Consider the following 27,407-nt stretch of genomic DNA (forward strand, 5'->3'; position numbering starts at 1 on the left):
TGGTGGTTATGTGTGAATCTAAAGACAAATGTAACACCGGCCATGTTGTTTGCAGTGTCTGAATGCGTTGCTATGATCCAAATATTGAATCGCGTTTACCTCTTTAAGAACCAACGTCACAGTTTGTGTTTCTCTAAACTCAATGAGTGGAACGTCTTGTTTTGGACAAAATGAAAACCATCCTCACTGTCACTGACGTCAGCGGCTCCAGCAGACTTGGAATCTCTCCCGTGATGCTTTGTGGTCTACAGAAACCTTCTGGTATTTGTAGTCTTTTATCCAGGAGTCGTTTCCTTGTGTATCGCTTCGGTCTGGTGGAGGAATCTCCTGGCCAGAGACAAACACATGTGAAATAGAAGACCAGGTAGGTCGGACCTTTCGCCCTGGCAAACTCTCGCTATCGACCCTGATCTTGTTGACTTGTCTCTCGTGCTCGCTCACGGGTCTGGCGCTCGATCTTGCTCACGGAATGCTGGGAACCGAACCAGCGCGTACATGGCGATGCTGGTCCTTTTGTTCAGTCAAGCTTATGTTTAGAAAGCCTGGCACCGAATTCCCAGGAATGTTCCCCACAACAAGAAGCAACAGACACCGGACGTGAACGTTAGCCACCTAGCATGCGTTCGTGTTTTTGTTTTTGCATTCCACGACGACATGTCGACACTTGTCCCGCTGGAAGTGGTTGTGTGCAGCGTTTTATCAGCTGTTGTGGACACGTTACGCAAACGTGGAGAAATGTAAACTGAAGTTAGCGCGTAGCTATTTCTGCTAGCGTTAGCATCGGGCTTGCTCTGTTTACATCCGGTGACTGAACTACTTAATATGAGATAAGTATGTTAACATTGCAGTCATTGCTATCGCTCTTTATAAACTTTATAAAATAAATAGATTGCCGCGCATGGAACGTTTGTTGTAGGGTTTTGAAATATACCTATATCTTACGCAATGTCACTACTATACATATTTAAAATAGTTCACGGGACCAACGGGAACCAAACATATGATGATAAATGCCACGTCTGTTTTTCAGTAAAGTCAGATCTGTAAAACCACTCTGACAGACGCTACTCTGTAAAATAAACTTATTCAAAATTATATCAACTTAATGTAATTTAAGAGAAAGACAGCTTTTCATATCAATACTTGTCTGTCTCATGTGTTTAAGATGACATACATGACAGTATATATTGCTTATTCTAACCTCTCTATAGTACATATCTTTTGGAATACGGAAGAGGATTAGAGCCAGTGAAAACTTTAACCTTAGAATTCTGACTTTAAAGTGTGAATTATTTTTTTTTCACTGGCCCTAATTCTCTTCCGAACACAGAACCTTGAACCGGGGAATCTTGTGTTTAGTCTACTGAGGGAACCAGCATGCTGATTTAGCAAAAAAAAGGACATCTGCTTTTGTCACCTTCCCTCACTTGTGTGCCCTTGTGTTTCAGGCTTGTGAATATATATGGAAACATGTCGAAGAAACGAGGCAGGTAGGATCACCGGGCTTCACTGTTTTAGACCAAGCTTTTTAATCATACATTTTTTTTATTTACAATTTTATTGACACTAAAAAACACCTTTCGATATTGCTAATCCTATGACTGTCATTTTCAAATGATAAAAAGCGTGACACTGATGTGCTGACAGGAAGCGTAGCAGCGAAGAGCTGAGCGAGAGCTCTGCTTCAACCTTCAGTCCAGATCCTGACAACCTGCTGGGGCGCAGGATCCAGCACAACTGGAGAGAGAAGGGAAACACCACCAAGTGGAAAGGCACGGTCCTGGAGCGGCTCACCGTCAACACTTCTCTCTACATGGTCAAATATGACGGCTTCGACTGCGTCTATGGCATCGAGCTCTTCAAAGACAACCGGGTGTCAAACCTTCAGGTTCTGGCAGAGAAAGTTGGTAAGTAACTTTTGAAGTTACCTGTATAAAGATGTCATTTCGTGGCAGTTTTTCCTCTGCTCATCTTTATATTGTGGCACTGTATAGTGCAAGAAATAATGACTTTAAAGCTAATGAGCGTTGTCTGCTGGTGTGCGGGTTGCGTGGAGCTGATGAAGAGATAACCAAATGTTTGATTGAAAATTAATTTAGTAACATCTGGCGGTTGAAGACCGTCCCAATTAGGGAGCCCTTCAATGTGTCTTGTCTTTCCTGCAGTGAATAATAAGATCAGGGTGCCTCCCGGGGCAGAGGAGCTGGTGGGTCGGGCTGTGGAGCATCTGTTCGAAAAGGAAGACGGTGAGAAAAACGAGTGGCGGGGCATGGTGCTGTCCCGAGCCCCCATCATGACCCACTGGTATTACATCACCTACGAGAAGGACCCCGTGCTTTACATGTACCAGCTGTGGGACGACTACAAGGACGGAGATCTGCGCGTTTTGCCGGAGTCAGGTACAGAGATGCTTTCATTAAGTACCCACCGTTTGCTGTCTTAAACCATGAAGAGTCACGGAGGGATCAGTTGAAACTAAAAGTAATTATAATGTTCTGTTAAGAAAAGTGTTGTGTTTTCACAACACCTGTTAAAAATATGAAAAATATGTGAGAAGAAAGTAAGAAAAACAGTCGGTGATATCAGTAATGTATAAGTAACAAAAAGGGTCAATTAAAAAAAAAAAATATATATATATATAAATATATATATATATATATATGCATTTAATAAAAAAATAAAATTGTATGTTGGAAAAAATGCTTTAAAAGAGTTGTTCAAATTAATAATTTGATTTATAATTACTATACACAATGTTTTAACAGCATGATCTAACATTTAATGGTAGGGATGAAAACATAATATAATTGTAATAAATAAAAGAAAATATCTTTAACATGTAAATTTGGGGTGGGATTCGATTAAAAAAATAATCTTGTTAAGAGAGAGAATTTGTTATTAATTAATCTCAATTAATCGCAGTTTAATGGTTTATGGATATTTGCCACAAGAAGCCACATTTTTCAATATGAATGAATTTGGTATATTACTGAATCAAATGATGGACCCATAGATACATTTAAACAACAATATTTGTGTTTATTTTGCATCAGTTTGACAATAGCACAATAAATCAGGATGGTGGCTATATTCAAATTTTTATATCACCTTTTTTCAACTAAAGCTCTTTTCGTGTCTTGAAAATATTTGTATAAGAATTTCAATTTTATCAGAATTTCAAGTACATTCAGAGTAGTGGAAACCCTGGCCATTGTCTAGCGAAAAACATCCCTGAACAAAAGCAAACAGATGCTTTTGTTTGCTTTTGTTCAGGGATTCCTCCATGTTTGTTGTTGTTGTTATCATCCTAGCTGTGACGTTTCTTGTGCATCAGTGTGATCAGTGGACCAGGAACCCCTGGATTTACTAAGGTAGTTATGTGGGAAAATAAACTTAAAAATAAACAGAATCTTCAATATATCTATCTATTCAGAGTTGAGGATTGATAAACAAAGGCACAAGGCCACGTGTTGCACACGGACCAGAGCTTTCCCAACACACCCTGAAGTTAAGGTGTAATGCCATTGGAAAGTTCAAGTCAGGTCTGTCTGTCCCTCATTCAGAAAACAAGCACCTGCTTCCAGCCGACAGGAAACCGGGGGAGGAGCCGGAGAGTCTGGTGGGGAAGCAGGTGGAGTACGTAACAGACAACGGCCTGAAGAGGACGGGTCTGGTCATCTACCAGGTCCCTGCCAAACCCACCGTCTACTACATCAAGTACGACGACGACGTCCACATCCACGTGTACGACCTGGTCAAGACCACCTAAAACTGACTGTGGGACAGCCAACCTTTTTACCTGGCAGGACCTCACCCTTCATAGTGTTACAGTTTTTATCTTCTCCAGCAGGAGGCGACGTGCCGAAGATCAGAACGTTTGTTTTTTTTGTTTTTGTTTTTTTTATTTGAACACGTTTTCTTTCATTTTAAACATATTACAAGATGTCTTATTTTTGCATAATCACCTTTAAGTTAAGCTCAATGTTCTTCGGTCACCTTAATTGTGAATAGAACAGGTCTGAGACCGGTTGTACAGCCCAGCAGATGAAATGGAGCTCGATGGTTTTGGTTCAACCACACGTGTATATTTACGTCTTCATCTCTGAATTTTTGATAAACTAAATATAAAACTAAAAGAATTGCATTCGCTCTGATGCATCTGTGTTTAGCTGGTGTTTCATTTCACCCTTATATGCTATTTATTTCTCCGGGGAACTCGGCTGCTGGTGACAACTGCTTTGCTTTCCTGAATATAGAGATTTTGATCTCAGATGTCACATTGTTTGGCGTTTATTTGTCACCTGACTGAAACTAATGTTCTTTATGTGAAGTTCAGCATCTACCCTGAGATGTTTCTGTGTCACTATTTATGCCTCCTGATGTTGACATGTTGAGCAGGCCTGCATTATTTGCCAAATGTTAACTGAGATATTTAGGCTACAAAACGCATTATTATCCAGAATATTTTTTTTTCGTTGTCATGTATATATAATCTGAAATTATATTATGATTTTAATCCTATTTTCCTGTCGATTGTTGTCGAATGCTCTTGGCTGTGGATGTATAGTTCTGTGTGACAAGCACAACATGTTTTGTTTAAGTCTGACCAAATGTAAAAGGCATTTTTAGCAGATTGGCTACATGAACATATCTTGGTCTGTTTTGAAGCACTTCAGAGAATGCAACGATTGGATTGTTGTTCCTCCCTTCTGTGAAAATAATTTATAATCCGTATCAATGCTAGTGTAGCTTGAATTTGTGACGTCACCTTTACACTATGATGTTATTTTTAATTAAAACATTTCAACTGGACTCTCGTCTCTGGCCTGTTTCCACCGACGAGAGCTGCTGCGTGAGGCAGAGCTTCCACTAGCTTGAAAGCACGTGTTGAATCTACACCACACAAGCATTCTTGGTTCTGCCTGACTTTTCCTTAATTCCCATTTTTAATCACTCCGCTGATGAGCATCTGCATTTAAAGGCCAATCAAATCAAAGGATCAGAATCTGCTAATTAATGTTGAGCGTGATTAAGAACTCGAATCATCCAAATGTCCCAAAACGCTGACATTTCTTTTGCTGTTCCAGGTGTGGTTATAGGAGTTGCTGAATATATCGGCTGTGAGTCAAAGTGCAGCAACACTTCAGTCAACAATCTAAATCCAGGCTGCTTCTTGGTCGTGAACAAGAGTTCAGCATCAGGTTCGACCACAGATCTCAGAACTGGGCGGACCTGAGCTTTGCTGTGCTTCGGGTCTCTGTTTAAAAGCAAGACAGTTTGTCCCAACTGTGACCTTTCAGTTCATGGCCATGAGTCAGGTGCTATTGAGGCAAATATTGATTTTAAAATTGGGCCCTTCTACTAGCCATAGTCCCTCACTCACGCCGCATTGTTCCTTTCTTCAGGTGATTCCTGCCAAAATAAACGTTTTAGCATCCCAGAAATAAACAACTTACTTAAGCTTATTACTCTCCACTAAAATGTCAAGAAGTAAAGGGGTAGGTGAGCCTGACAATGATATCCTGGAACTACATCCGGGCAGATATAGATACACATCACGATACTTGGGCTGTGATACGATAATATATCAGGCTATTATTATATACAGCGATGATCTACACAGTAGTCTTGTTGTACTGTGTGTCCTGTTCTGGAGACTGGTCTCAGGACTGTTTTTTTAGGGTCTCGATCTCAGACTGCCTGGATTTCTATTTACAATACAGTACAATTGTAGTAATATTACAATACATTATTAGTCAGCATTTACAGTCAAAAACCTGACTGTAAAATACTTATCTTTATGAAGAAAATGCAGCGTTACATACGCATATAGTTATTTCTTTCCTGTTTTTACTTGGAAGCTGCAACACTTTCACACGCCTTTTAGTCAAGCGAGTGTTGCTATTTTTGTCGGCCATATTGGCGCCATCTACCTGTGCACTCTGACAACTAGCACTTCACCAAGTAATTAGCTTGTTGCCAAGTAGCACAATGTATTGCTGTGTCAATAGTTTTTCACACCTCTACTGCGGAAGAGGAGCTTCACACCTGAAGGTGGAGGTACGCATAATTATTTTTCGCTCTTGGGTGCGAAGTAATCCAGTCAGAAATGAAGGTTCATAAATGAGAAACTGGTCATGTGCTTTGACCCTCTTCTTAATTCAGTGTGAGAATCGGAGAGCGAGGCTCACTGGAGTCTGTCATGAGCTGCTTCTCCTTCCCTCTCTAGAGTAGCACCAGGGGGCCGTGGTGCCGTGCCAGCATGGACGTTGGGAACAGTTGGCATCTGCTGGTGCCAGCATATATGGAGGATGCTACAACACGTGGCCTCCGCTCCTGAAAATATGTCTGATGGAAACCATCAGCTGGTGCTTTCTCTGCTGTGACTCGTCCTCATTTGAACATGCGGCGCTCTTGTCCTCATCACCGGATCTGGTGACACACCTGGGTGGAAGCAGCCTCGGCCGTCGTTGACCCCCTGACGCCTTGGAAAAATACAGAAAGCGCCCGATTTCTCCAGCTCTTTGTGCTCCTTCTCCAATCAGACTGGAGCGCTCCACTCACCAACTGTTTCCAGAAAAAGCTCAGCTGTATATTCCTCTAACCTGCCAGTTCTATTATCAAAGGACCTTCCTGGAAAAACCTTGAAACTTTTTTTTTATCTTTATTGTCCGTTGAGCACATACAATTGACTCTTTTGTGTTGCCTAGCAACCGGTTTTATATATGAAAACCAGCATGCCCGCGAACTGTAGACTTACGGGGTGAATGAGTGCAGATACGGTTTGTTTGAAATGGAAGCGTCTTGTGATTTTTCTGAGAGGAGCTATTGGTGCGGAGGATGATGATGATGATGAGGTTGTTAACTGTTGCTCTGCTTTTCAGTCAGAGATGAGTCAGAGGGACGTTTCTGACCTGTGCTCTCCTGCCACGACGTACACCGCACCCGGGTATGAACGCATACATCTTCATGCTCCAGAGTGTGACCCACATCGCGTGCAGGTGACTCACTCACTGGTGCACTCCTTCATGAGTGTGTCACACTGTAGTAGCCATATAAGGCAGACTTTAACTGACAATTATGAGTCGCTCATTTTCTAAAAAATATTGCTTAATTTTTTTTTTTATATTGCAATTGTTATTTATTTTAGGCTACAAAAGAGGATTTTCTTTTTATTTTTGTCATTTAAAGAAGAAACATGGACCATTAATATGATAAAAAACTTAATTTAATTTAATATTATAAAACTGAAATACTTATACAAATATTTTGACATTAAAAGCGCTTTAGTTTAAATAAGGTGATATAAAAACTTGAATATAGCCACCATCATGATTTATTGTGCTATTGTCAAACTGATGCAAAATAAACAATATTTTGTTGTTTAAATGTATGTATGATTCCATCATTTGATTCAGTAATATAGTATAGTATAGTATATATACTATACTACAGTATATATATATATATATATATATATATATATATATATATATATATATATATATATATATATATATATATATATATATATATATATATATATATATATATATATATATATATATATATTCGATTAAATAAAGTAATATATACACACCTGGACCTGGACCTGTAGATGGGACAAAAGCGCATTAACCTGAAAGTGAAAGTGACACCTACGACACAGAGTCTTCTCTTCCATTTTCATAAACGTTGATGTTTATTTCACCTCATCGCTCTGTTAGCTCTGCGTGGAGAAAGTGCTTTTCTGGGCACAAAAATAATAGTGATGATTCACTCACTCCATTCAGATCTCATTTATGCGCACACTCATATTCTGACTTACTCACTGCAACACCAGTTGCTCATTGATGCACTTGTGATGCACATTGGTCGCAACATGACACAAACAGATGAGACCAAACTGCTCACGCTTTACTTTGAGTCGCTACCATGAGCTAGTGGAGGTTGACAGGTGAGCGGACGGTCCGGAGACAGATGCAGTCAGAGAGCAGGAAGAGCTGCAGAAGGAAGTTGGAGAGTGGCTGTTCTCCAGTGCAAAACAGGAGCTCGAGTATTAACACAACTAACCCGTTTATTTTTATCAATATTGCTGCTTTGCATGCATCTTTCTCTGAACTAAAACACTTTTTGTGGGAAAATGATGTTAGCCGGCAGCCTGATTCCAGCTTGATGCAAAATAAACTTGTTTTAAAACACTATTATTCAAAAAACGTTCATCAATCTATTCATCGATAACTTGTGTGGCTATATAGTCAAGTGACACATTCATGACTTATAAAAACATAACTCTCTTTGCTGGTCGCCTGGCAGATGTTTCAAGTCAGTGGATGCAGATGCAGATTATTCCAGACTTGTAGTCGCAGCAGGACACTTGGCACATGTGCAGCTGAGCCGTGTGTCTTTCTGAGAGAGTGTTTCGATCAATGACATGGGAGCTGGAAATGTCTTCTTCAAGTATTCAATGACAGTGTAACCAGTAAGACCCCAAAACTGCCTGGAGTCGCTGGGATTAGCACCTGTCATGAATGAAGTTCCCTCATATTTGAATGTCACACCTCAGATTATGCTCCACAGCTCAGCGTGTCCTCCAGTTCAAGGTCACTCATTTAACCTTCAGGTTGCTGAGTAATTCTGTGAACACACACTCTTACAATGTTTCCGCCAATCTGGAAAACAGAATGCAGGCTTCATTATTTTACCCGGTTTTTCATTAATATTGCTCTTGTGCGCAGCTCCTACTTGACCATGTGGAAAAACAGATGCTGTCTGACCACTCATGCAGGTATCCTGGTAACAGCAAAAATAGACATATGTCATTTTTATTCCTTCTCCCACCTCTCTCCCTCCCTCCCTCCCTCCTTCCCTCCCCCGTCAGCGACGACGTGGATGGAAAAACTCAGATGTGAGTTTATGTTGCTGCACCTGACGGAGGTGCTTATTCACATTTATTTATTTGAAACTTTGCAGCTTCATAGCGATTCATGTATTTGAACTATGACATTTATTGACAATCCAATGAAGGCGACCTACGATGTGAGCAGAAGGAAGGCGTTGTTTCTAAAGCAACTGCTGAATCAATGTCAAGTATTAGGAAATGAAATCGCCATATTTCAGATGACTTTTTTAGTGCTCCTCATTTGAAGATGCTGTTTATAGCTTTGTGTATTTTATGATCCTATGCATTAGCTCCATGGGTTGCATGATCTGCGATTCTTCTTCATAGGTGGGATCAAGGTGAGCTCCCCCTCCCAAAAGGTGCCTGGAATCCGGAGCAGTCAATAGAGTAAGATTGTCGTCTTCATCCCAGACTAAAGAAACATGTTATGTTTATGTCATTTTGTCTATTTGACAGGCCATTTTGTTGTATTTTTACACTGTAGTGACACAAAAATAAAGTGAGCTGTCTCTCTGTAAAGGTGCCGACAGGATTCTTCCTCTCCATCAATCACTATGTTCCGATATATTCTCATCGACGCTGCAAAAACTGCTCCGTTTCACGTAAAAGAAGTGTGGTCCAATGATGGCGTCCATTGTTGGCACCACTGCCACTGAGCAGACGGGGGTCAGCATGGGCACCGTGATTGGCCTACAGCTACACAGCATGCGACACACTGCGATACAGCGTGAGCTCTGACACCTTCATATCAGGAGCAGCCATTTGATCTACAGTGACAAGCTGGGCCCATCATGACACCGGCTCCCAGGGTCACGACAGACAAGCAGCGTCACATTTGGGGCCAGATTTCACTTAATTGAAATGTCTATAATTAAATTTAAAAAAAAAGAAAAGTTTCATGATTTCACCGAAGCTCCTTCTGCATGTGAGTGAGTCCTCTCCGCTTCAAACACAAAGCGCTGCTTAATATTCCTGCTGCCACTACAGTGTAATAAACTAAAAATATAAAAGTCATTTCTCTAAAGGTCATTGTGACTCGCATCAGGAAGTGAATGTTTGTGTTGATGCAAAAAAATAAAATAAATAAAAAAAATACAAAAGCATTTGCAATTTGCTCGATTTATTAATGAGTAGTAAACATTTGAATTAAAACCACAGCCACTGGGGTCCACAATTAGAAGAGCAGATAAGGGGATGATTGAAACAGGTAATAATGTCATGCATTGCAGCGTCGAGCGCAGTTTTAATTTCCTGCATTTCTCTTCCCTGGACATCCCTGCTTGAATTACACTTAATTGCATTTTGTAATTAATTAAAATGGCTAAACACAAAGGGACACAGGAATGAAGCAGATGGTATTTAAAGGATTTTTTTTTTGTTCTTTTCATGAGAAGGGGGGAAAAAACACGGCGTCAAGAGGCGGCTGACGTGGACTGAAGAGCCGTGCTGGTGCTGAGAGGCAGACTGGGACTTGTTGTTCTTTGATCAGCATCACAACAAAATCACTAGTCTTCCACTCAGAACCACCAACACTTCACCTCTCCGCTCCGGTTCTTCGCATCCAGTGTCTGGAGGGAAAGAAAAACAAGAAGAAAACACAAACCAATAGGCTTGGAAAAAAAAAAAAAATCACTCCTATTGACTGTTCGATGTTGTGTATTGATTTTCAGCATCAGAGAAAGACTCCAGAGTTGATAAAAATATATTTAGTGGGGAAGGAGAGAGAGAGAGAGTGTGTGTGTGTCGCTGTGGAGCGCTGGAGCGGCTCGTCCGCGCAGGTCGTGAACTTTAGACGGTTTGGAAACGTACGATTCCCATCTATGTGTTCCTCATTTCTCTCTGAAGCCCGTTGACATTCCATCCCTCCTTTGTTGTTGTAATGCCAACCTTTCAGATCCTCTCTAAAGAGACGAGAGAGGAGGAGGAGGAGGAAAGGGGGGAGGACCAGACAGATCACAGCAATCTACAATAAATGGAATAATGTGCGCCCGAATCTGCGAAAAATCTGTCCGTCAAATTCCCTGATTTCTGCTTCCCAGCCAATTACAAGAGCGAGAGGGGGAGAAGGTGAAAGATTGTCCTGCATCTCCAGTATGTTTCTAATCTGGTAGCTATGCAACAAGACTGGGAGTGAGTGGAAGGGGGGATGGGAAGATGGGGACAGTTTAGTGAAAGGATGGAAGGGGGGGAAGGAGGAGAGCGGGAAGGAAAGCTACTTCCTTCAAGTGCAAAACAGAGGGAAATGAAAGCCACGGCAGAAATGTCACATTTTTATATTTAACTTCCCGATTTGAAGGGCAAATAATTCCGCAGTTTCCAGAGTAAACACACCTCGGCGACCGTAAAAAGCGGCTCTAAGGGCAGAGCGACGTGCGGAAACCCAGGAGGTGGGAGCTGTCCAGACTCTGGTGCTGAAAAACGCCCTACTTTTCCTCCATCTCGTCAACATCTCGCCTCGATGTCGCGGCCCGGAGAGAGATAAAAACACATGCCACCTGTTGCTGCCCCGAAGTTTCCTCTCTGGAGCTTTTAACACTACAAATGCGCTCAAATCCACCGACGTGCGACCGAGAAGCAAACTACCGTCTGGTGTGTGTTTCTCCTCAAACCACGTCAACGCGACGGCGTGACAAACCTTTTCATCTGGAGGAGCAGGAAGAGGAAGAGTCACGGACCGAGCTCATCTGGAACTCACTCCATATCGCACAAATATATTCTCATTTGGATGGTTTTAAATGCGCGACTTATTTGGGCTCTTCACAAAATGAATCAAGGTCTGAACCTTAGCAACGGTTAGCTTAGCTGCTAAAACGCTTACTCACCGGGCGGAGCTGCGAATGCGCCTCTTTTCTTTCACGTTGTGGACAAGAGTCCGGGTCGGAACCGGCTGCTCCTAGTTGAGTTCGGATGATGGCGGTGGTGGTCGGGCTGCAGGAAGATGGATCGGTGCGCTTATATACGACTGAAGACAGGGAGGGCGGGGAGGATATTGATGACGACACAGGCGTGCGCCAATGACGTGGCTCCTCTCATCTTGACCTGCTCTGGGTGCGGCCCAGACAAATCACATTACATGAGGGTCCATGAACCAGCGCGTGTGGCTGCATATGGTTGTGGTTTATAAAAAAAAAAAGGAAAAAAAGATCAACGATAGAAGGAGTTTAACATGATACATGGGGATGTAATCATTGGTCTTATTGACAGCACTGCACTAAAACCACAGTAGTATATTCAAATGGACTATTACTTCTTAAGTCGTATATTACCCTGTTATTACTGTTAATATACGTGCATAACATTTTAGGAGGCTAGTGCTCAATTTATATTTATATTTATATTTATATTTATATTTATATTTATATTTATATTTATATTTATATTTATATGTATATGTATATGTATATGTATATGTATATTTATATTTATATTTATACTTTAATGTTACATTTTAATATTAGAAGATAGAAATATCACTTTCAATTAAATACTTAAGTACTTGGAAGAACTATAACAATAACAATAAATATTTCCCTCAGAACATTCACCTTAAAAATAAAAAGCTGTTCAAGCAAGTGGACTCTTCTTGCATTGTCTCTAAGGGAAACCAGGGTTTTAGCAGGAATCTCCATGAGCTCATGCTCCACTCAAAGATGGGAAACCTTGAAGTTTCATCTAAGCAGAAGTGCAGCGGAGGACTCACAGAAGCATCATAATTATTTAACTTGAACACGCTACTCTCCTTCTGCCCCCACGTCCCTCTCTATTCACGCTCCGCTGTTGCTGCCCTGTTATTGTGCTTTTCCATCTTTACACGTCCTTGTGTTCATCATTTCTTCTCCTCTCTCTCCCAGTCTTTATATGCTACGCGCTGCTGTTTGAGCTGAGCATTGATCGATTTCTTTTTTGTTCATCGGCTTCTCTGACGACCTCGAAACATGGAACGACAAATGCTGCTGTGATTGCTTAATGGCTCCATTTGTTTTTCTGATAATGTCTTTGTGTCCTGGTGTAAGGCAGAGTTTTGACATACACAGACAGACAAGTTAATTTAATAACAAAGTGAGAAAATGTGTTAGTCATAGAGGAGTAGCGCCAGAGATCCTGAGAATCTGGAGTAAATAATGTGACTCAAAAGCTACAGCACATATCAAACTACTACTACTACTAATATAATATTATTATTATTATTATTATTATTATTATTATTATTATTATTATTATTATTATTATTATTATTATTACTACTACTACTAATAATAATAACCAATATATTCCAAGTAAATCTGTATTATTTATAATAATATAATTCATAATAATTTCAATACAACATTTTGTCATGTTTGTCTTCTTCACCACTTGTGTGGTCGACATGGCTCCTCGAACAACCAGCAAGAACTTAAAGTTTGAAATCATTCCATATGAATGAAAAAATGAAGAAGCTTGACTTGGTGAGAGCTGGTGAAGCTATTGATAAACAATGCAAGTTATTGATGATTATTTATATTATTATTTTCGCAAGTCCTTTGTAGATTGGTTGATTAGTGTCGCAGTATAAACACCCACACATTTCAACTGAAAAGCTCTGGTTTTATCAGGGTTTTTTTCAGTGTTTGTTGAAGCGCAGTTTTTGGAGATCTGAAATTCATTTACAAAGAAAATAGAAAGATATATCGACCCTGAGCGTGAGGATGATTGAGGACTTGAGAATTAAGTTCATCAATGCTGCCACAGAGGAGCAAACAATAATAAGAAAAAAAATATTTTTGGCTGTGCGTTACCATCTTTAAAGAGTCAGCTGTAAAATACAACATTATGCTGATGCAAATGATCACAGCAGTATTGTGCTTGTGCATTTACTTTGTATTGTTTAAGGGACATAAAACTAAAAAATAATATTTATATTTATATTTATATTTATATTTGTGAACATATAACTTTACATTAAATAATTAAATTAAACACTTAACTATTTGCAATAATGACAAATATTTCCCTCAGAACATTTCCTTAAAAATATAAAGTTGTCACAGCATGTACACTTAGGGACTCAAAACTCAAACACAAATAAAAATAAATAAAACTTATAATAACACATAGAGGGTCCTGAATCGTATTTTCATAATTGACACCAGAATGATCAAACTTACTTGAATATGCGCACATAAGCGTCAACAATAGGAACTGTTTTTGCAAGTGTTTCTCTCTTGAAGTTTTGGTCATGAATAACATAACAGCCCCACAGTTACCTCAGTGTGTTCGTACATCCGACCACGAAGTTCACTCCTGTTTCAAATGTCGTAAATGTGCAGATTATTCAAAGAGTAAAAACGAAAGATAAAAATATAAAAAAGTACTGTCATTTTCTTGTCAGTGTTCCTCTGGATTGCTGCTCTTTTATAATCTCAGATGTGTCCTACACCTTCCTCCTTCTCACTGCACACCTTCACCTTCCAGAAAGTTCAATCAATAATTGACACCCATGGACAAAGTTGTGATCTCAGTGCTGGTACCAACCTGCTCAGTTCGATGTTTCAACACCCGTTTTCAGTCCGAGAACCATGGAGCTGATGAGCTTCTGCTCCCCAGGGCAGCACAGTCCCTGTTGTTTCACCACGGATATAAAGCAAAGGTGGTGAAGATTAGTAAGAGTCGGTGGAGATATGCTTCGGCAACTGATGGGTCCATCATTTCTGTGCTTCCTTGATGCTCCTCAAAACGGCCCTTTATCCAACCACCTGCTTCATTTTGAGCGGAGAACATCCATCCCAATATTGCTTCAGCGAATACCTGGTTGCGTACTCAACCCAAGTGTAGGAGGCCTGTCCATCTTCCTATCCTTGAGCATAATACTTCCATCCCTACTTTCAATCCCTTAATGTGTCAAGGCGTTTGTGGAAAAACCTGCTCTTTGACCTTGAAAGATCAAGCTGGCTACCTGGCACGACAGTTTCTAAAAACCCTCTGAGGTTGGTCCGTCATCACCAGCGTCCATCACAGGCATGGTACGTCCTGACCTCTGACCCTGGCCTTCGGTGCGGAAAACCTGTGTATTGATCTGGACATCAAAGACTAAGGGGCACTTTTTGGAGTCCAAACCTGCCGATAATTCCAAAGTGGTGGTTCTCGAAGTGTTAAATGCTGTTATAGACGACCCGGATCAGAGAAGTCAGCTGGGATCTCAGAAGAGGCCTGACACCACACAGGGGTCTGTGGGGAGTCGCTCTGATGAAAGTGTTTACAGATAACTGTTGTGTTGAGGTAACACTTTTATGAAAACAGTAGTTCCGAGTCCACCATTTTACGTTGCTGATGACAGTTTCTGTCGATTCCGTCTCCAGCAAATTCACTTCTAATTTCACCACTTTCATCTCATTTGACATTTATCGCTCCTGGTGTTTTTAGTGCAACATTTCGTGGAGAAGGATCACCGTCTACTTGGCGAGCTAAACCAGAGCATCTTTCTTTGACATCTGCTCTTTGCCAGGCGGCTGAGAAAACACCCATCCCCCGTGTCATGAATGGAAGGTGTTGCTGGGGTGAGTAGCGAGTGTGTATTTGTTAACAAGACACACAAGTGACCCTCTCGGCTCCGACTGGATGACACAGAAGGGAGAAGGTTGGGTGGCGGCAGAAATGAGTTCTTTTAACAAACCTTGCTCCTTTGATATCCCTCTGCAGGGCCGGCGAACAATGGGAGTCAAGAGTTGGTCTCAGGCAGGAACCTGGGGGAAGAGCTGCTCGCTGTGCAGCGAGGCCTCGCTGCTATAATGAACATCACACTCTGTGCCTCTTGATGGAAACATCAGGAGGTAGGATTATGCATATTAGCGAAGCCCTTGTGTTTTCTGTCTCTGCTTCCAGGCCTTATTGTTAACATCTGCCCACCATGAGCTGGATGAATGTTTTCAATGTCTCCTATTCAAACGTCTGCTCACGAGAATGGACTGTGCGTGTTATTCAGATGACATTACAATCAGGCCTGGAGGGGGGAAGAGACTCAGGACCTCGGCTGCGGGTGTGGAATCATGAAACACTGCCGCGTCCTATAGACATAACCAGGATTCATTTCTTCCCCAGAGATAACTATGATTGATAAATGACTGGTTATTAACCACTTATCGAACAGTACATCGACCTGTCTACCTGAGAAGATACAATGGGTGCTGATAGATAGATAGATAGATAGATAGATGGATCGATAGAGATAGATAGATGGATGGATAGATAGATAGATAGATAGATAGATGGATGGATGGATGGATGGATGGATGGATGGATGGATGGATGGATGGATGGATGGATAGATAGATAGATAGATAGATAGATAGATAGATAGATAGATGGATGGATGGATGGATGGATGGATGGATGAATGGATGGATGGATGGATGGATGGATGATAGATAGATAGATGATAGATAGAAAGATAGATAGATAGATAGATGGATGGATGGATGGATGGATAGATGGATGGATGGATGGATAGATAGATAGATAGATGGATCGATAGACAGATGATAGATAGATAGATCGATAGAGATAGATAGATGGATGGATGGATAGATAGCTAGATAGATAGATTGATGCATCGATCGATTGATAGATCGATAGATAGATAGATAGATAGATAGATAGATAGATAGATAGATAGATAGATAGATAGATGGATGATACATAGATAGACAAATAGATGCTGAAAATAAAGTTGAAAAATGGATGCGGACGGAAGGGGATTTAGAGAGTTAGGTTTGTGCTTCAGGATGATAACCAGAGTGACTTGTGCTGTGAGTCAGTTCTTGGTGAAGGAGCATTTTGACGCACAGCGCAAGCTAATATTCAACAGACATTTTCAGCATGTAATGAACTTGTTTGAAGAAAGTGGTGCACCTTCCTCTGATCTTTTCCACGCCGTCACCTGATGCTGTGTTCCATCGGCACATTGAGAATTACACAACCATGCTATGAATCGCTTAGTACCAATATCCCCCCCGCCCCTGCGCCGCTGCGCAGCTTATTCAAAGCCAACGTGTGATTTGGGGAGGCCAGAGGTCACATGTAGAGATGTAGGCGGTGGTGAACATTAATTATTTTGAAGCCTGAAGGGGGAAACCGTGTCTGTGTGGGATGGTTTTGGAGCTCTCGCGTACGTTTAGATCATGTTTAGGCTACATTTGCAGCCCTTGGGATCTTTATTTGTTACAAACACACTGTTGAGCGATACTCGACAGCGCCATCTGCTGATCATACACGCGGGCGACAGGTCGCGACTGAAAGGCAGCGGAGGAATATACACGAATAAAAACGCTCTTCACATTCACAAATAAAGACACTCCTTCATAGGAGATATGATTCTTTAATCGGTAATGACTGCAGTACAGAAATATGCATCTTTTCCAACAATACTCCTGTAATTCAAGTTCTTGACAAAGCCAGTGAAAGTAAACCAACTTCCTGCAGAAAGATAACTGTGCAAGTGCTCTCCACAAATATTCTCAATTGTTTAGTGACATAATGCACTCAAATATTGATAATCCAAAATACAAATGCTAACATATTCTTCCTCCGTCATAACACAACTGCTGAGAAGAGGATACTGATGTACAATCATAGTGAAGCAGGAACAAGCACAAGTGTCACGGCAGTTTGCCTTTCCTTGACATATTTTAAAGGCTGTCTGTTGTTGTTACATGAAATGCGTTCAGAAGCTAAATATTCCATACTGACTGCCACATGGGGGAAACAAAAACAATGACCATCACAATTCAAAGGGCAGAAAAAAATATATTGTGAGATCGATCCACAGTTTTGAGCAAAGGTCATGACATGACAGTTTTAACTTTTTTTTTTAAACAGGTTTAAACAAGATTCCTAAACTCTGCTTTAAGTAATGCAACAAAAGTGTGACCAACTTTCATGACCAAAGAGTGACACACCATCTTGTCATTAATAACAATGTTTTCTGCAGCTGTGAATCAAAATGTTTTCCACAGATGAACCCAAATAAAAGTAAAGCAAACAGCATTCAACACAAACACACAAATTAAAATAGTTGTTAAAATTCCTTTCAAGAAAAAAAAAAAAAAGAAAATAAGAAATAAATAAGGCAACCAGATGGACACACAATTTGGCAGGTGTAAACCAGTCTGTAAACAAAACAACCGGGTGAAGCGGGTCAAAAGTGGCTCCGATGTTCGGGAGTCGGCGGCTCGGGTCGTGCAGGCAGAGGTGGGACGTGTGTGTGCAAGCCTCTCCTCCACACTGCTGTCCTCAACCTACTGCTACAACTTGGCTGACAAGTGAGGGTGTGGGTGGGGCTTCTGCAGACCAGTAAAGAAACAGGAGGTCCTGTTACAGCTCAGACATGATGCATGCAAATGAGTCCCGCTAGAGTCTTTAGAGGTGCGCCACTATCGGATCCTGGTGAAGAGGTTCAACACCGACACAGACTCCTGCGGGACGACAAATAAACAAGACCGGTTTAATCTCAGGACGTTGGAGCAGGAACGTGAGGATAATCACCTTGGTCGATCTCATTTTGCTAAAGACATTCCAGAAGCGAAGGGTTTCATCTCCAGCTCCCGTCACAATGGCTTCTCCATCAGGGGACATGGCCTGCAGAAATGCGTCTTTGACTACTTGGAATATATGTACCTCCAAAGTTGCATGAATATTTATCCGCAGTCAAACTGTGGTTTGGAAGGGAGAACCATGAAATGACCACTGACCAGGTAGAGAACTCTGTAGGAATGTCCAGTCAGTTTGGCCACTTGAGTGAGGGAGGGGTACTTCCACACCAGGATCTGATTCTGGGAGTATCCATGAGTGCTGACCTGAAGAGAAAACGCATGTTTAGTTTAGAGAAAAAAATCTCAAATAAAATCTTGAAGTGAGTACAAGCAACATCCGACTTACGACCGGATGGCCGGAACCGATCTCGGTCGTAAGTCAGATTGGACGAAAGTTGAATGCCATTCAAAATAGCCGATGCGAGGGTTATAGGCACTACTGTAGTGGTAGATCACTGTGTGAGAGTGAGGTGCTGGGATACTGTGCTGCCGTAACTGTGGTACGCGATGCCGGGCTGCTACGTGCTGTGGTGCCACACATTGAATAAAAAAATAAAATAAAAAATAAAAATTTGTTCGGGTGGACGTAAGTCGAGCAGGTCGTAAGTTGGATGTCACTTGTATTCCAAACAAAATCCTATCCAACATTTCACTACAGAGTGAATAAGGTCACTGACGTAAGGGACTCACCAGTTCGTTGGTGTGCTTGGACCAGGCCAGGTTGCAGACCTGTGAGCCGGTGTCGGTGCAGTAGAGCGGCTGGCCGGTCAGAGTGTTCCAGAAGCGGATGCAGCGGTCAGCTGTGCCACCTCCTGAGGCCAGCAGGCCGTGTTGGTGCGGCGACCAGGCGATGGCTTTGACTGCAGCTAAGTGTTCCGTGTACTGCTGCACTGGGAGGACGCTGGAGTGGTTCCACACCAGCAACTACGAAGTTGGATTGGAAATGGATTTAGAAATGAGTCTTCAGTAGTAAAAGAAGAGAGTCAAGCTCACCTTGTTGTCGTTTCCACCAGATGCCAGCAGCTGGTGGTCGGTGCTCCACTTCAGGCCGCACACTTCCTGTCTATGTCCTTGAAGGCGTCTCTCTGACTGAAGAGGAGGAGCCCTGATGTCCCGCTGCAAAATGACTCGGTCCCGACTGCCAGAAGAAAGCTGGTCTGCATTCCAAGCCAGTGCTCCTGCAGTCAGAGAAGAGAATTGATTTTCTACTCAGAGGATATATCATCCTCTGAGTCCCCCAAACAAGAGTCTTTTTATGAAGAAAAATGCAGCAACAAGCTCAGTGAGAAAGAAGATCATTTATACATTGGAGCGAATGAACAAACAGCTGGATGGATTCGAACTTCAGGAAGTGGCTACTGAAGACGTCTCGCTCTCACCGACTCTGGCGGTGTGTCCTTCCAGTGCGGAGAGTTTTTTCCCTGCAGCTGCATCCCAGATCTGCACGTATCCTTTGTGCGTCCCAACTGCCACCAGGTTGCCCTAAGACACAACACACACAGACAAACTCTGCTAAGCACGGTGAGGCACGTCCTGTTGCTAAGACCAAAAAAAGCATTATGAATTTATGACAGCCTTGATTCAAACTCAAACAGCCCTCACCCTCTCCGACCAGCCCACTGACGTCACCGAGTCCCCTTCCACTGAAAGGTCACACAAGCGCGTCACCTGGAACACAGAAAAATACACCGATTCTCCAGCAACCATTAATCATTTACACTAGATTGTTTCTTTAATTTAGCAGGTTGGCCAGAAGATCATGTGATATGAATGAGCTCGCGGTCATCAATCATCACACATACTCGTACCTGGCTGGTGCAGGCACTCCAGAGATAAACACAGGTTCCAAGGCCAACACTGAGCACGTTCAGAGAAGACCAGTCCACGAGGTTGAGGTAGAAGTCGTCCTGTAGCTCGGGGGCGTCCAGAACTTTAAAGGGTATTTTGGATATTTTCCGCGTGGGTTTTCTTGGCGACCGTAACAACTTTTGGCTGCAACACACACACACAGTAACAGCATGAGCGACAGGGGGAAACGCTGAGGAGAATTGTGACGGAGCAGTTATTTACAAAAAACAAATGAAATTTGATGCCCTGTGATTCCTCAAGGGGAGGAGAAAAGGGGTACATTAGGAAGCTATTATGTATTGTTTGAGGCGTGTTGGTGGCTGAGAACCTGTGAGTTGGAAAGCTAATTGTGAGCCATTTGTTTTTCAGTTTTTTGGAACGCTGACTTGGTTTCTCTTTTTGGAACTCTGTCCAGTTTTTCCATGTACATTTTGTAAATAGCCTCTTTTTTCCACTTTTTTGTAAATAGCCACTGAGTTCAGAAGACCACAATAAATTGCAGCTTTTTCTTCTATTTTTTTGACAACGGCATCATTTTTTTGGAGTGTGGACAAGAACCCCGCAACAAGGTTTCCTCACCTGTTGCTGCAGACGGGCGATAGTGAATACGGAGACACAGAGTTTCCATCCTCCTCAGTCAGGGTCCTCTTAACTCTGACTGAATACTGCAACAAATAGACAAAGGTTTTAACACAGAATTCACTGTAATAGTTACAATAAGCATTTCATCATTACGAGGTGTGTTACTCTTTAGACTGCTGAACTATTGCTGCATTTTTCAGTGATGATGCGTTGATATATTTATACTGACTTTTTGAGTGATTCCTCCACAGAAAAATTCAACACATTCGAACCAGCATTCACATTTGGACTTGATCCTCAGCACGCAACACAACAATCCCCCACACACACTAAGGAAGCTGCCATGCTTCTCCTGATGACAGCAACCCATTTGTCCCAGCTATTTACATTAAAGAGGCTCCTCTTGGCCGGAGTGGAAGGCTGCAGGCGGCGGTCCTCCGACTGCGGGTCCTGGACCTTTTCGATGCCAGCTCCAAGCAGCTCATTCTTCAAGAGCGCCGAGTACGCCAGACCGTCCGCTGAAGGCAGAGACAGAGAGGAAATCAAATTAGCCGGAGTGATTAGGATCACCATCAGTCTCTGTGAGCTCCCTCACGTCATTAAAGTTCCAGGGAGATTCATCACTCGCTCAGCTCAATCCTTATCAACGCTATTCATAAGCCTGAACGGGATTTAATAAACAAAAAAGCATGACCTGCATTTGGGCTGCCATTAATGACTAGTAGTATAATTATATATCATTAACTAGATTATTTTTTTAATTAAAAAAACAATTGAATTTAAAATATTTTCAAGAAGCCACATTTTTCAATTTGAATGAATTTGGTATATTACACACCAGTTTCACAATAACATAATAAATCACGATGGTGGCTATATTTAAGTTTTTATATCACCTTATTTAAACTAAAGCTCTTTTAATGTCTTGAAATTATTTGTATAAGAATTTCAATGTTATATGAATTTCAAGTACATTCAGAGTATTGGAAACCCTGGCCATTGTGTAGCGAAAAAGATCCCTGAACAAAAGCAAACAGATGCTAATATACATACATACATATACACATACATAGATACACGTGTGTGTGTGTGTGTGTGTGTGTGTGTGTGCGCGCATCTATAGCTATCTATCTATCTATCTATATATATATATATATATATATATATATATATATATATATATATATTTTTTTTTTTTATATATATTTATTTATTTTAATATGTCGACCTCATTGCAGCTAAATATTGAGACACACACAGTTCAGTAACCTCGTCCAGTTATTTAACCTACTTGGTCTTGATGCATAACTATACGATTAGGTCCAAATGCAGATGGACTACCTTTGTTGTTGTCAGTTGTGCCGTCTTTGGTTTTTCTGTTTTGATTGTGAGACTTTTCGATTTCCTGCAGTGTGAAATAACACAATATCAGTGCATCAATATAGAAGAAGTTAGAGACGAGTGCTGGCCTTGAAACAAACCACTGGGTGAAAAGATTCTCAATCTTATTTACAAAAATGTAGGAGGCTAGCGCAACACATTTCTTACATTAATGCGGTGGAAGTTGACACTCCAGTTGGCTCCCGCTCGAGAGGGAATAAACCGGTCACCATGCTTGCTCGGGGACATTAATGGGGAGCTGGTCGGGGTCAGTGGACGTGCTGACCCCATCCCCTTCTGCTGAAGGAGAAGAGTTGCACGTGAGAATCAAGAACAAAAATAATACAAAGGAAACTTAGTGTCTCTGCTGTTGGCTTCTTTTGTAAGTTCAGACCAACCAACGAAAAAAAGAGTAATATAGCAGAAACACTTAAATTGTAGCATCAAATATTAACAAAGTTAACATCAATATTGAACAAAGAGCATTTTAATAATTTCTTTGTACGCATCAAGAAATCTGTGCGACATTAAACATATACTTACAGGTGAGCCGGCATTCTCATTTTGGATGTTGATTTGTCTCAGCAGCCTGCTCTCATAGGCCTGATCCATGACACCTGCCACAAGCCAAAACCTGATGTATCAATCTGAATATAACATACGAACGTATTAACTCTGCCAGTAATGTTTGACACAGGACTGGAATGGAGAGCAATGTCGCTTATTTGAGCTTAAATTCCTGTAGATCTGTTCTGATTGAACGCACGCCTATTAATTCTGGAATACTCAATAATAAAAAATAATAAATACTCAATACATAAAAGGCGTCATCACAAATCCAACCTGACTGATCAAGTCAGATTGGATTTGGAGGTTGTAGATGCGGTTAAAGATAGTTATAGTATCTTATTTTTTCGTTCATAACTACTTCACTTTTTTATTTGATGTGCTGTACATTTAGCACATACAACCGATTTTAACAACCAATAGAAGCCCCAGACGACTTGACGTAAATCCGAGAGTTAATCCGATAATTAAATGATGTAGGCTCGATGAACAAACAAAGGACGAGGAACCGAAAATGCTGTGATTTTACATGAAGAACATCGTGACTCTAATAAAACGATTGAGGTGATTTGCATCACAATGGCACTAGGTGTGGGGGGCAAGATCACTCCTTTTGCTAACACGGATTAACGTCAAAAGTCGAGTATCTGCATCAAATTTGCATTTGCTGAAACGAGGTCGCGATCATCACATTTTGGCGGTGAAGACAAACGTAAATAACGTGTCGAATCGTAAGATCGTGAACACAAACACAAAGTAAACACGGGAATGCTAATGCTAACGACATAGCCCATTGCCTTCTGCATTTGTAAATTGTCCGCTCGCCATTCCGATTCGCACAAACCTTTCGCGATACGCCGTCTGCAACACGCCGGGCAGATCTTCCTCCAAGGTGAGCGGATCCTGCGTGAATGCGGTTTTAAAACGGTAACACAGAGACGCAAAGAATAAAGAACACAACTGTTTTCTTGACCGAGCGTTCGACTTGGTGACGCTAAGGATCACGGGAAGACAGTGACGTCACGATTTTTGAATCATACCTCCGTCGTTGCTAAGGAAACGTGTCAGTTAACGCCGATTTAACAGGTTAATTTTGACCAAAATAGTGTTCATTGTTTCTTCAGGTGGAAGCTCAACGTTGTTGTTGTGAACTTATTCTTTTTGATAATTTAATTGTACGACATTAATAGCGGAATGGAAGTTATTTTATAACCATGTGGCTCATTTGTCACGAATGTTATCTGTTTATAAATCGAGAAATATGTAAAAGCTGCGAATAAATTGACACACCGAATGGTTAGAGCAATAAACAGACTCCTAAAAACACATTTAAATCATCATATAACTGATTTATTTCATTGTATTTAGCTGCATGGCTAGAGAACATAAGTTATAGACACTTATATTATATTATATTATGTTATAGACACTTTACAATGAATGAATCTCTCTTTTTTTCTTTTAAATAACAATGCTTTATTAATTAAAACATTAATATAGTGGAGAGGCAGCATTATCCCAAAATATTGCTCTAATGTTGACCATTCTGCAAGTACAGCCAAAAAAATGCTTGTATTCAATGTGTTGTCTTTGCAAGCAAACATGTATTTTCTCACATTCAAGGGCACAGCAATAGTGAAAGGTTCGTGATGAGCAAATGATTTGTCCAACTCTGCTGCGGCTGAATAAGCATCGACCTAACCCTCAGTCTGACGACTCAACACACTCCAACAGCTTGAAACATTGCAAAAGGTGCCACATAAAAATAGCACTTTCAAGTATGGTGTATAAATCCCATTACTAACAAGTCAAATGACCGCATGAAAGCATAAAAAAAAGAAAAAAAAAAAGTATATATCAGTCTAACAGGTCCAGAAGAAATGTGGCTCAAGACAAAACGTGGATCTAGACTATGCAACACGTTTACATTTTAAATGACCAAAAAAAAATCAAGAGCACAAATTGCAAACATGGATATGCTACAAAAGCTTTGTTTAGCTATAAGAGTCAGTAGTTCTTTCCAAGAATAACATTAATTTATATCTAAAAATTTCAATTTAACATGCATCATTTGGAGTGTCATTTCAGCATTCTCTATCTAGCAAGTACGACCAGTGATTTTTTTGTAGACACTACTAAACTTGAAAGGTAGATTAAAATGTGAACTAAAGTGAAAGAAACTAAGTGAGGACATGTTGAAACTGACAGCATGTATTTATGTATAGTCGGACCGCGCCTGCATCTAATACGAGAAGTTCATGATGGAGTCGTTCAGGAGCAAACACCATCTAAAACACATCCCTGGTTTACAGTGACGACGTGTCTCTTGATGTTACTGGCAGACCGTTGCTGACTTGAAACCGAGTCTCATCTGATATCCCGTACTGTTCCAATGGATCCTGAGGAGAGAACAAATATGAGTTGAGAAGAGATTCGGAAAAGACTGAGAACATCTTACTGTGCCAGTTAGTCTGTGGATCTCAGTTCTGTAGAAAATCAAGTTCCTCCTCATGAATTCGTAGCTGGAATAGAAGCCAAAATATTGAAAAACATAGTAAAAAAGGTGATTCAATACAGTAAAAAATCAATGTACAGCTCAGTCAAGTGATGCCACATGAGATCTAAGACAAATGGAAACAGTGAGGCTGCATCTCACCAAAGAACATGTGTTTGACAGTTACTCCAGGATGGATTTCCCTGTTGGATCATCAGTTCTCACCTGGCTGTGATGATGGAGTTAATCCACTTGCTACACTGTTCCTCAGACTCACACTCAAAAAGATACTTCTTCTCTGCCTCCTCCAGAAACGCTGCTCAAAGAAGAAACAATCCAGAATATGTTAAATGAACTTTGCGGAACATCCAGACATCTGTGAATATTTTATAATCAACATAGAGTTGTGCACATTTGTGCACGAAACTGGAGAACTAGTACTTGGTAATACAATTGGAACCCTATCAATTTAAAATAATTCATTTTAAGTTAACTGGTTGGTCATAAGTATAAGCTAAGTGTGCTTCTTCTGAGTGGTTCCACACTTGTCTTTCTATAATGCAGAAAGGCTCAGTTCAAAAGGAAGCAGCAATAAAGATGTGGTTCACCTATAGAGAAGGTCTGACTGTCCTCCTTCTCCACACGACACTGCTCCAACAACAAGGCCCCGACTGGCTGCCAAATGAAATCATCATACATTAGAAAAGTCACTAGATAAAGAACAGAATTTCTGTGGAAGAAAAAAAACTTCTTTCTGTCCAGGAAGCGATTATTTGTGAAACACGTTTGCAGTTTAAGTATTCAGAGAAGATAATCAGTGACAGCTTTCAAAGAATCGCCGGTTTTCACAAGGAATAAATGAAAGTTTGCCTTTAAACCCTGAGTTATATTTAAAGACTGATCTCTTGGTGTCAAAATACCACAAAGGACTAGCACATCTTTCTCCTTTTAATCTCATAGCAGACTTTAATATGTCATATGTAATGATAATAATCTCTGCTTGTAGGAAAACACCTTGTTGTAGTCGACATATTGCCAAGAAAACGACACTTTTTATATGTGTGACAATATAGTTGCTTGGAAAACAAAACACAGCAAAGCATGCATATTACTGTATATTACTATTACTGTTTGATGATGTTCGAGGTATTCCGATCTGAGTATTGAATATTTCTCCAACCTTGTAATGATGGGTGTTTCATTGGTGGAGGTGAGGATACGTCAGCAGGCTCTGATTCATCTGACATTTACTAAGGCGTCAGGATCGAAATGTAAGTCCTCCTCAGATGAAGGTCAAAGTTGTGTTTACAGTGTTAGGTTTAATCCGAGCGCAAACAAGCAGCCTCACCTCTTCTTCGTCAGTCTTGAAATAAAAGAGGAAGTTGACGACCAGTTTGACCAGCCTCTTCTTCACAACTGGAAACAAAAGAGAAAGTGAATGTCAGCATCACCATCGCAAAGGTGGCATATATATATCAGTTACCGTCTCCTTTTTTGGGTCCTCGCATGCCCAGTTCGGCTGCCATCTCCGCCGGCTGTCTGCTCAGAAACACCAGCTCCTTCTCGTTGAAGCGCATCTCGATCACACGGCTGAACACCTTCACAAGAACTTGGTCCACGAAGACGCCATTCCCTCCTTCTTCACCAGCAGAAAACAGTCACCACCGAAGTTCAAACGGCTACGTCCCGGACCATTCTGGCGTGTGCCGATGTTCTGTTGGTCATTTCCGCGATGAGGACTCGATCCGATTGTCTTCTTCCTGGTGAACACACACACACACATCTGCGACGATGACAGCACACACCTTTTTTTTCATATGACTACGGAGACCACCGAGGGTCAAATTAAACACAACCAGGAAGCAAAACAAATACCAAGCGGTATAAATTAAACAAAACACGATTCTTCTGTTTGGACATTGTAGACGCGACATGTTTAATTACACTTTAATTATCCATTATGACATTATAATTAAGCTGAGCGGGCGCATCTGATTTTTTCCCCGCTGAATATTACACTGGAGCAGTCAGATAATAATAATATAGTAATAGTCAAATAAGAGAACTG

General features: G+C 41.1%; 3 protein-coding genes across 5 annotated transcripts; 1 reads left to right on the plus strand and 2 right to left on the minus strand.

Annotated features, from left to right (window-relative positions):
• Positions 1-239: 239 nt before the first annotated feature.
• Positions 240-4,806, plus strand: LOC128769357 (spindlin-1-like). Of its 2 annotated transcripts, none has more exons than XM_053883016.1 (5): positions 240-364; positions 1,449-1,490; positions 1,648-1,907; positions 2,166-2,399; positions 3,564-4,806. In XM_053883016.1, exons 2-5 carry the CDS (start codon positions 1,471-1,473, stop codon positions 3,767-3,769), a joined length of 720 nt encoding a protein of 239 aa, XP_053738991.1. In that variant the 5' UTR covers positions 240-364; positions 1,449-1,470; the 3' UTR covers positions 3,770-4,806. The 2 variants fall into 2 exon arrangements, with proteins under 2 accessions (XP_053738991.1, XP_053738992.1); XM_053883017.1 differs by lacking the exon at positions 240-364 and adding an exon at positions 453-831.
• Positions 4,807-17,235: 12,429 nt separating this feature from the next.
• Positions 17,236-23,845, minus strand: fzr1a (fizzy/cell division cycle 20 related 1a). Of its 2 annotated transcripts, none has more exons than XM_053883531.1 (14): positions 23,690-23,845; positions 22,822-22,895; positions 22,447-22,575; positions 22,240-22,303; positions 21,286-21,416; positions 20,896-20,981; positions 20,277-20,460; positions 20,071-20,136; positions 19,848-19,950; positions 19,462-19,646; positions 19,159-19,392; positions 18,628-18,732; positions 18,422-18,514; positions 17,236-18,351 (listed from the first exon to the last, which is right to left on the minus strand). In XM_053883531.1, exons 2-14 carry the CDS (start codon positions 22,888-22,890, stop codon positions 18,310-18,312), a joined length of 1,491 nt encoding a protein of 496 aa, XP_053739506.1. In that variant the 5' UTR covers positions 22,891-22,895; positions 23,690-23,845; the 3' UTR covers positions 17,236-18,309. The 2 variants fall into 2 exon arrangements, with proteins under 2 accessions (XP_053739506.1, XP_053739505.1); XM_053883530.1 differs by having other exon boundaries at positions 22,447-22,578.
• A 390-nt stretch (positions 23,846-24,235) lies between these two features.
• Positions 24,236-27,216, minus strand: plekhj1 (pleckstrin homology domain containing, family J member 1). Its single transcript, XM_053883533.1, has 6 exons — positions 26,823-27,216; positions 26,688-26,755; positions 25,948-26,014; positions 25,565-25,655; positions 25,304-25,367; positions 24,236-25,244 (listed from the first exon to the last, which is right to left on the minus strand). Exons 1-6 carry the CDS (start codon positions 26,914-26,916, stop codon positions 25,152-25,154), a joined length of 477 nt encoding a protein of 158 aa, XP_053739508.1. The 5' UTR covers positions 26,917-27,216; the 3' UTR covers positions 24,236-25,151.
• Between the last annotated feature and the right edge of the window lie 191 nt (positions 27,217-27,407).

The sequence above is a fragment of the Synchiropus splendidus genome, chromosome 13 (genome assembly GCF_027744825.2).
Source record: "Synchiropus splendidus isolate RoL2022-P1 chromosome 13, RoL_Sspl_1.0, whole genome shotgun sequence".
NCBI lineage: Eukaryota > Metazoa > Chordata > Actinopteri > Syngnathiformes > Callionymidae > Synchiropus > Synchiropus splendidus.

Bases quoted from the DNA above. Each gene is read 5' to 3' on its own strand.
- LOC128769357 (XM_053883016.1), top strand. From the start codon at position 1,471: ATGTCGAAGAAACGAGGCAG. The intron at 1,491-1,647 runs GTAGGATCACCG...ATGTGCTGACAG, and splicing joins ATGTCGAAGAAACGAGGCAG to GAAGCGTAGCAGCGAAGAGC. The intron at 2,400-3,563 runs GTACAGAGATGC...TCCCTCATTCAG, and splicing joins GCGCGTTTTGCCGGAGTCAG to AAAACAAGCACCTGCTTCCA.
- fzr1a (XM_053883530.1), bottom strand. From the start codon at position 22,890: ATGGATCAGGCCTATGAGAGCAGGCTGCTGAGACAAATCAACATCCAA. The intron at 22,579-22,821 runs GTAAGTATATGT...CTTCTCCTTCAG, and splicing joins ATGAGAATGCCGGCTCACCT to CAGAAGGGGATGGGGTCAGC. The intron at 22,304-22,446 runs GTAAGAAATGTG...TTCACACTGCAG, and splicing joins TCAACTTCCACCGCATTAAT to GAAATCGAAAAGTCTCACAA.
- plekhj1 (XM_053883533.1), bottom strand. From the start codon at position 26,916: ATGCGCTTCAACGAGAAGGAGCTGGTGTTTCTGAGCAGACAGCCGGCG. The intron at 25,656-25,947 runs GTGAACCACATC...TTCTTTGAGCAG, and splicing joins CAGTCAGACCTTCTCTATAG to CGTTTCTGGAGGAGGCAGAG. The intron at 25,245-25,303 runs GTAAGATGTTCT...TTCTCTCCTCAG, and splicing joins TCCACAGACTAACTGGCACA to GATCCATTGGAACAGTACGG.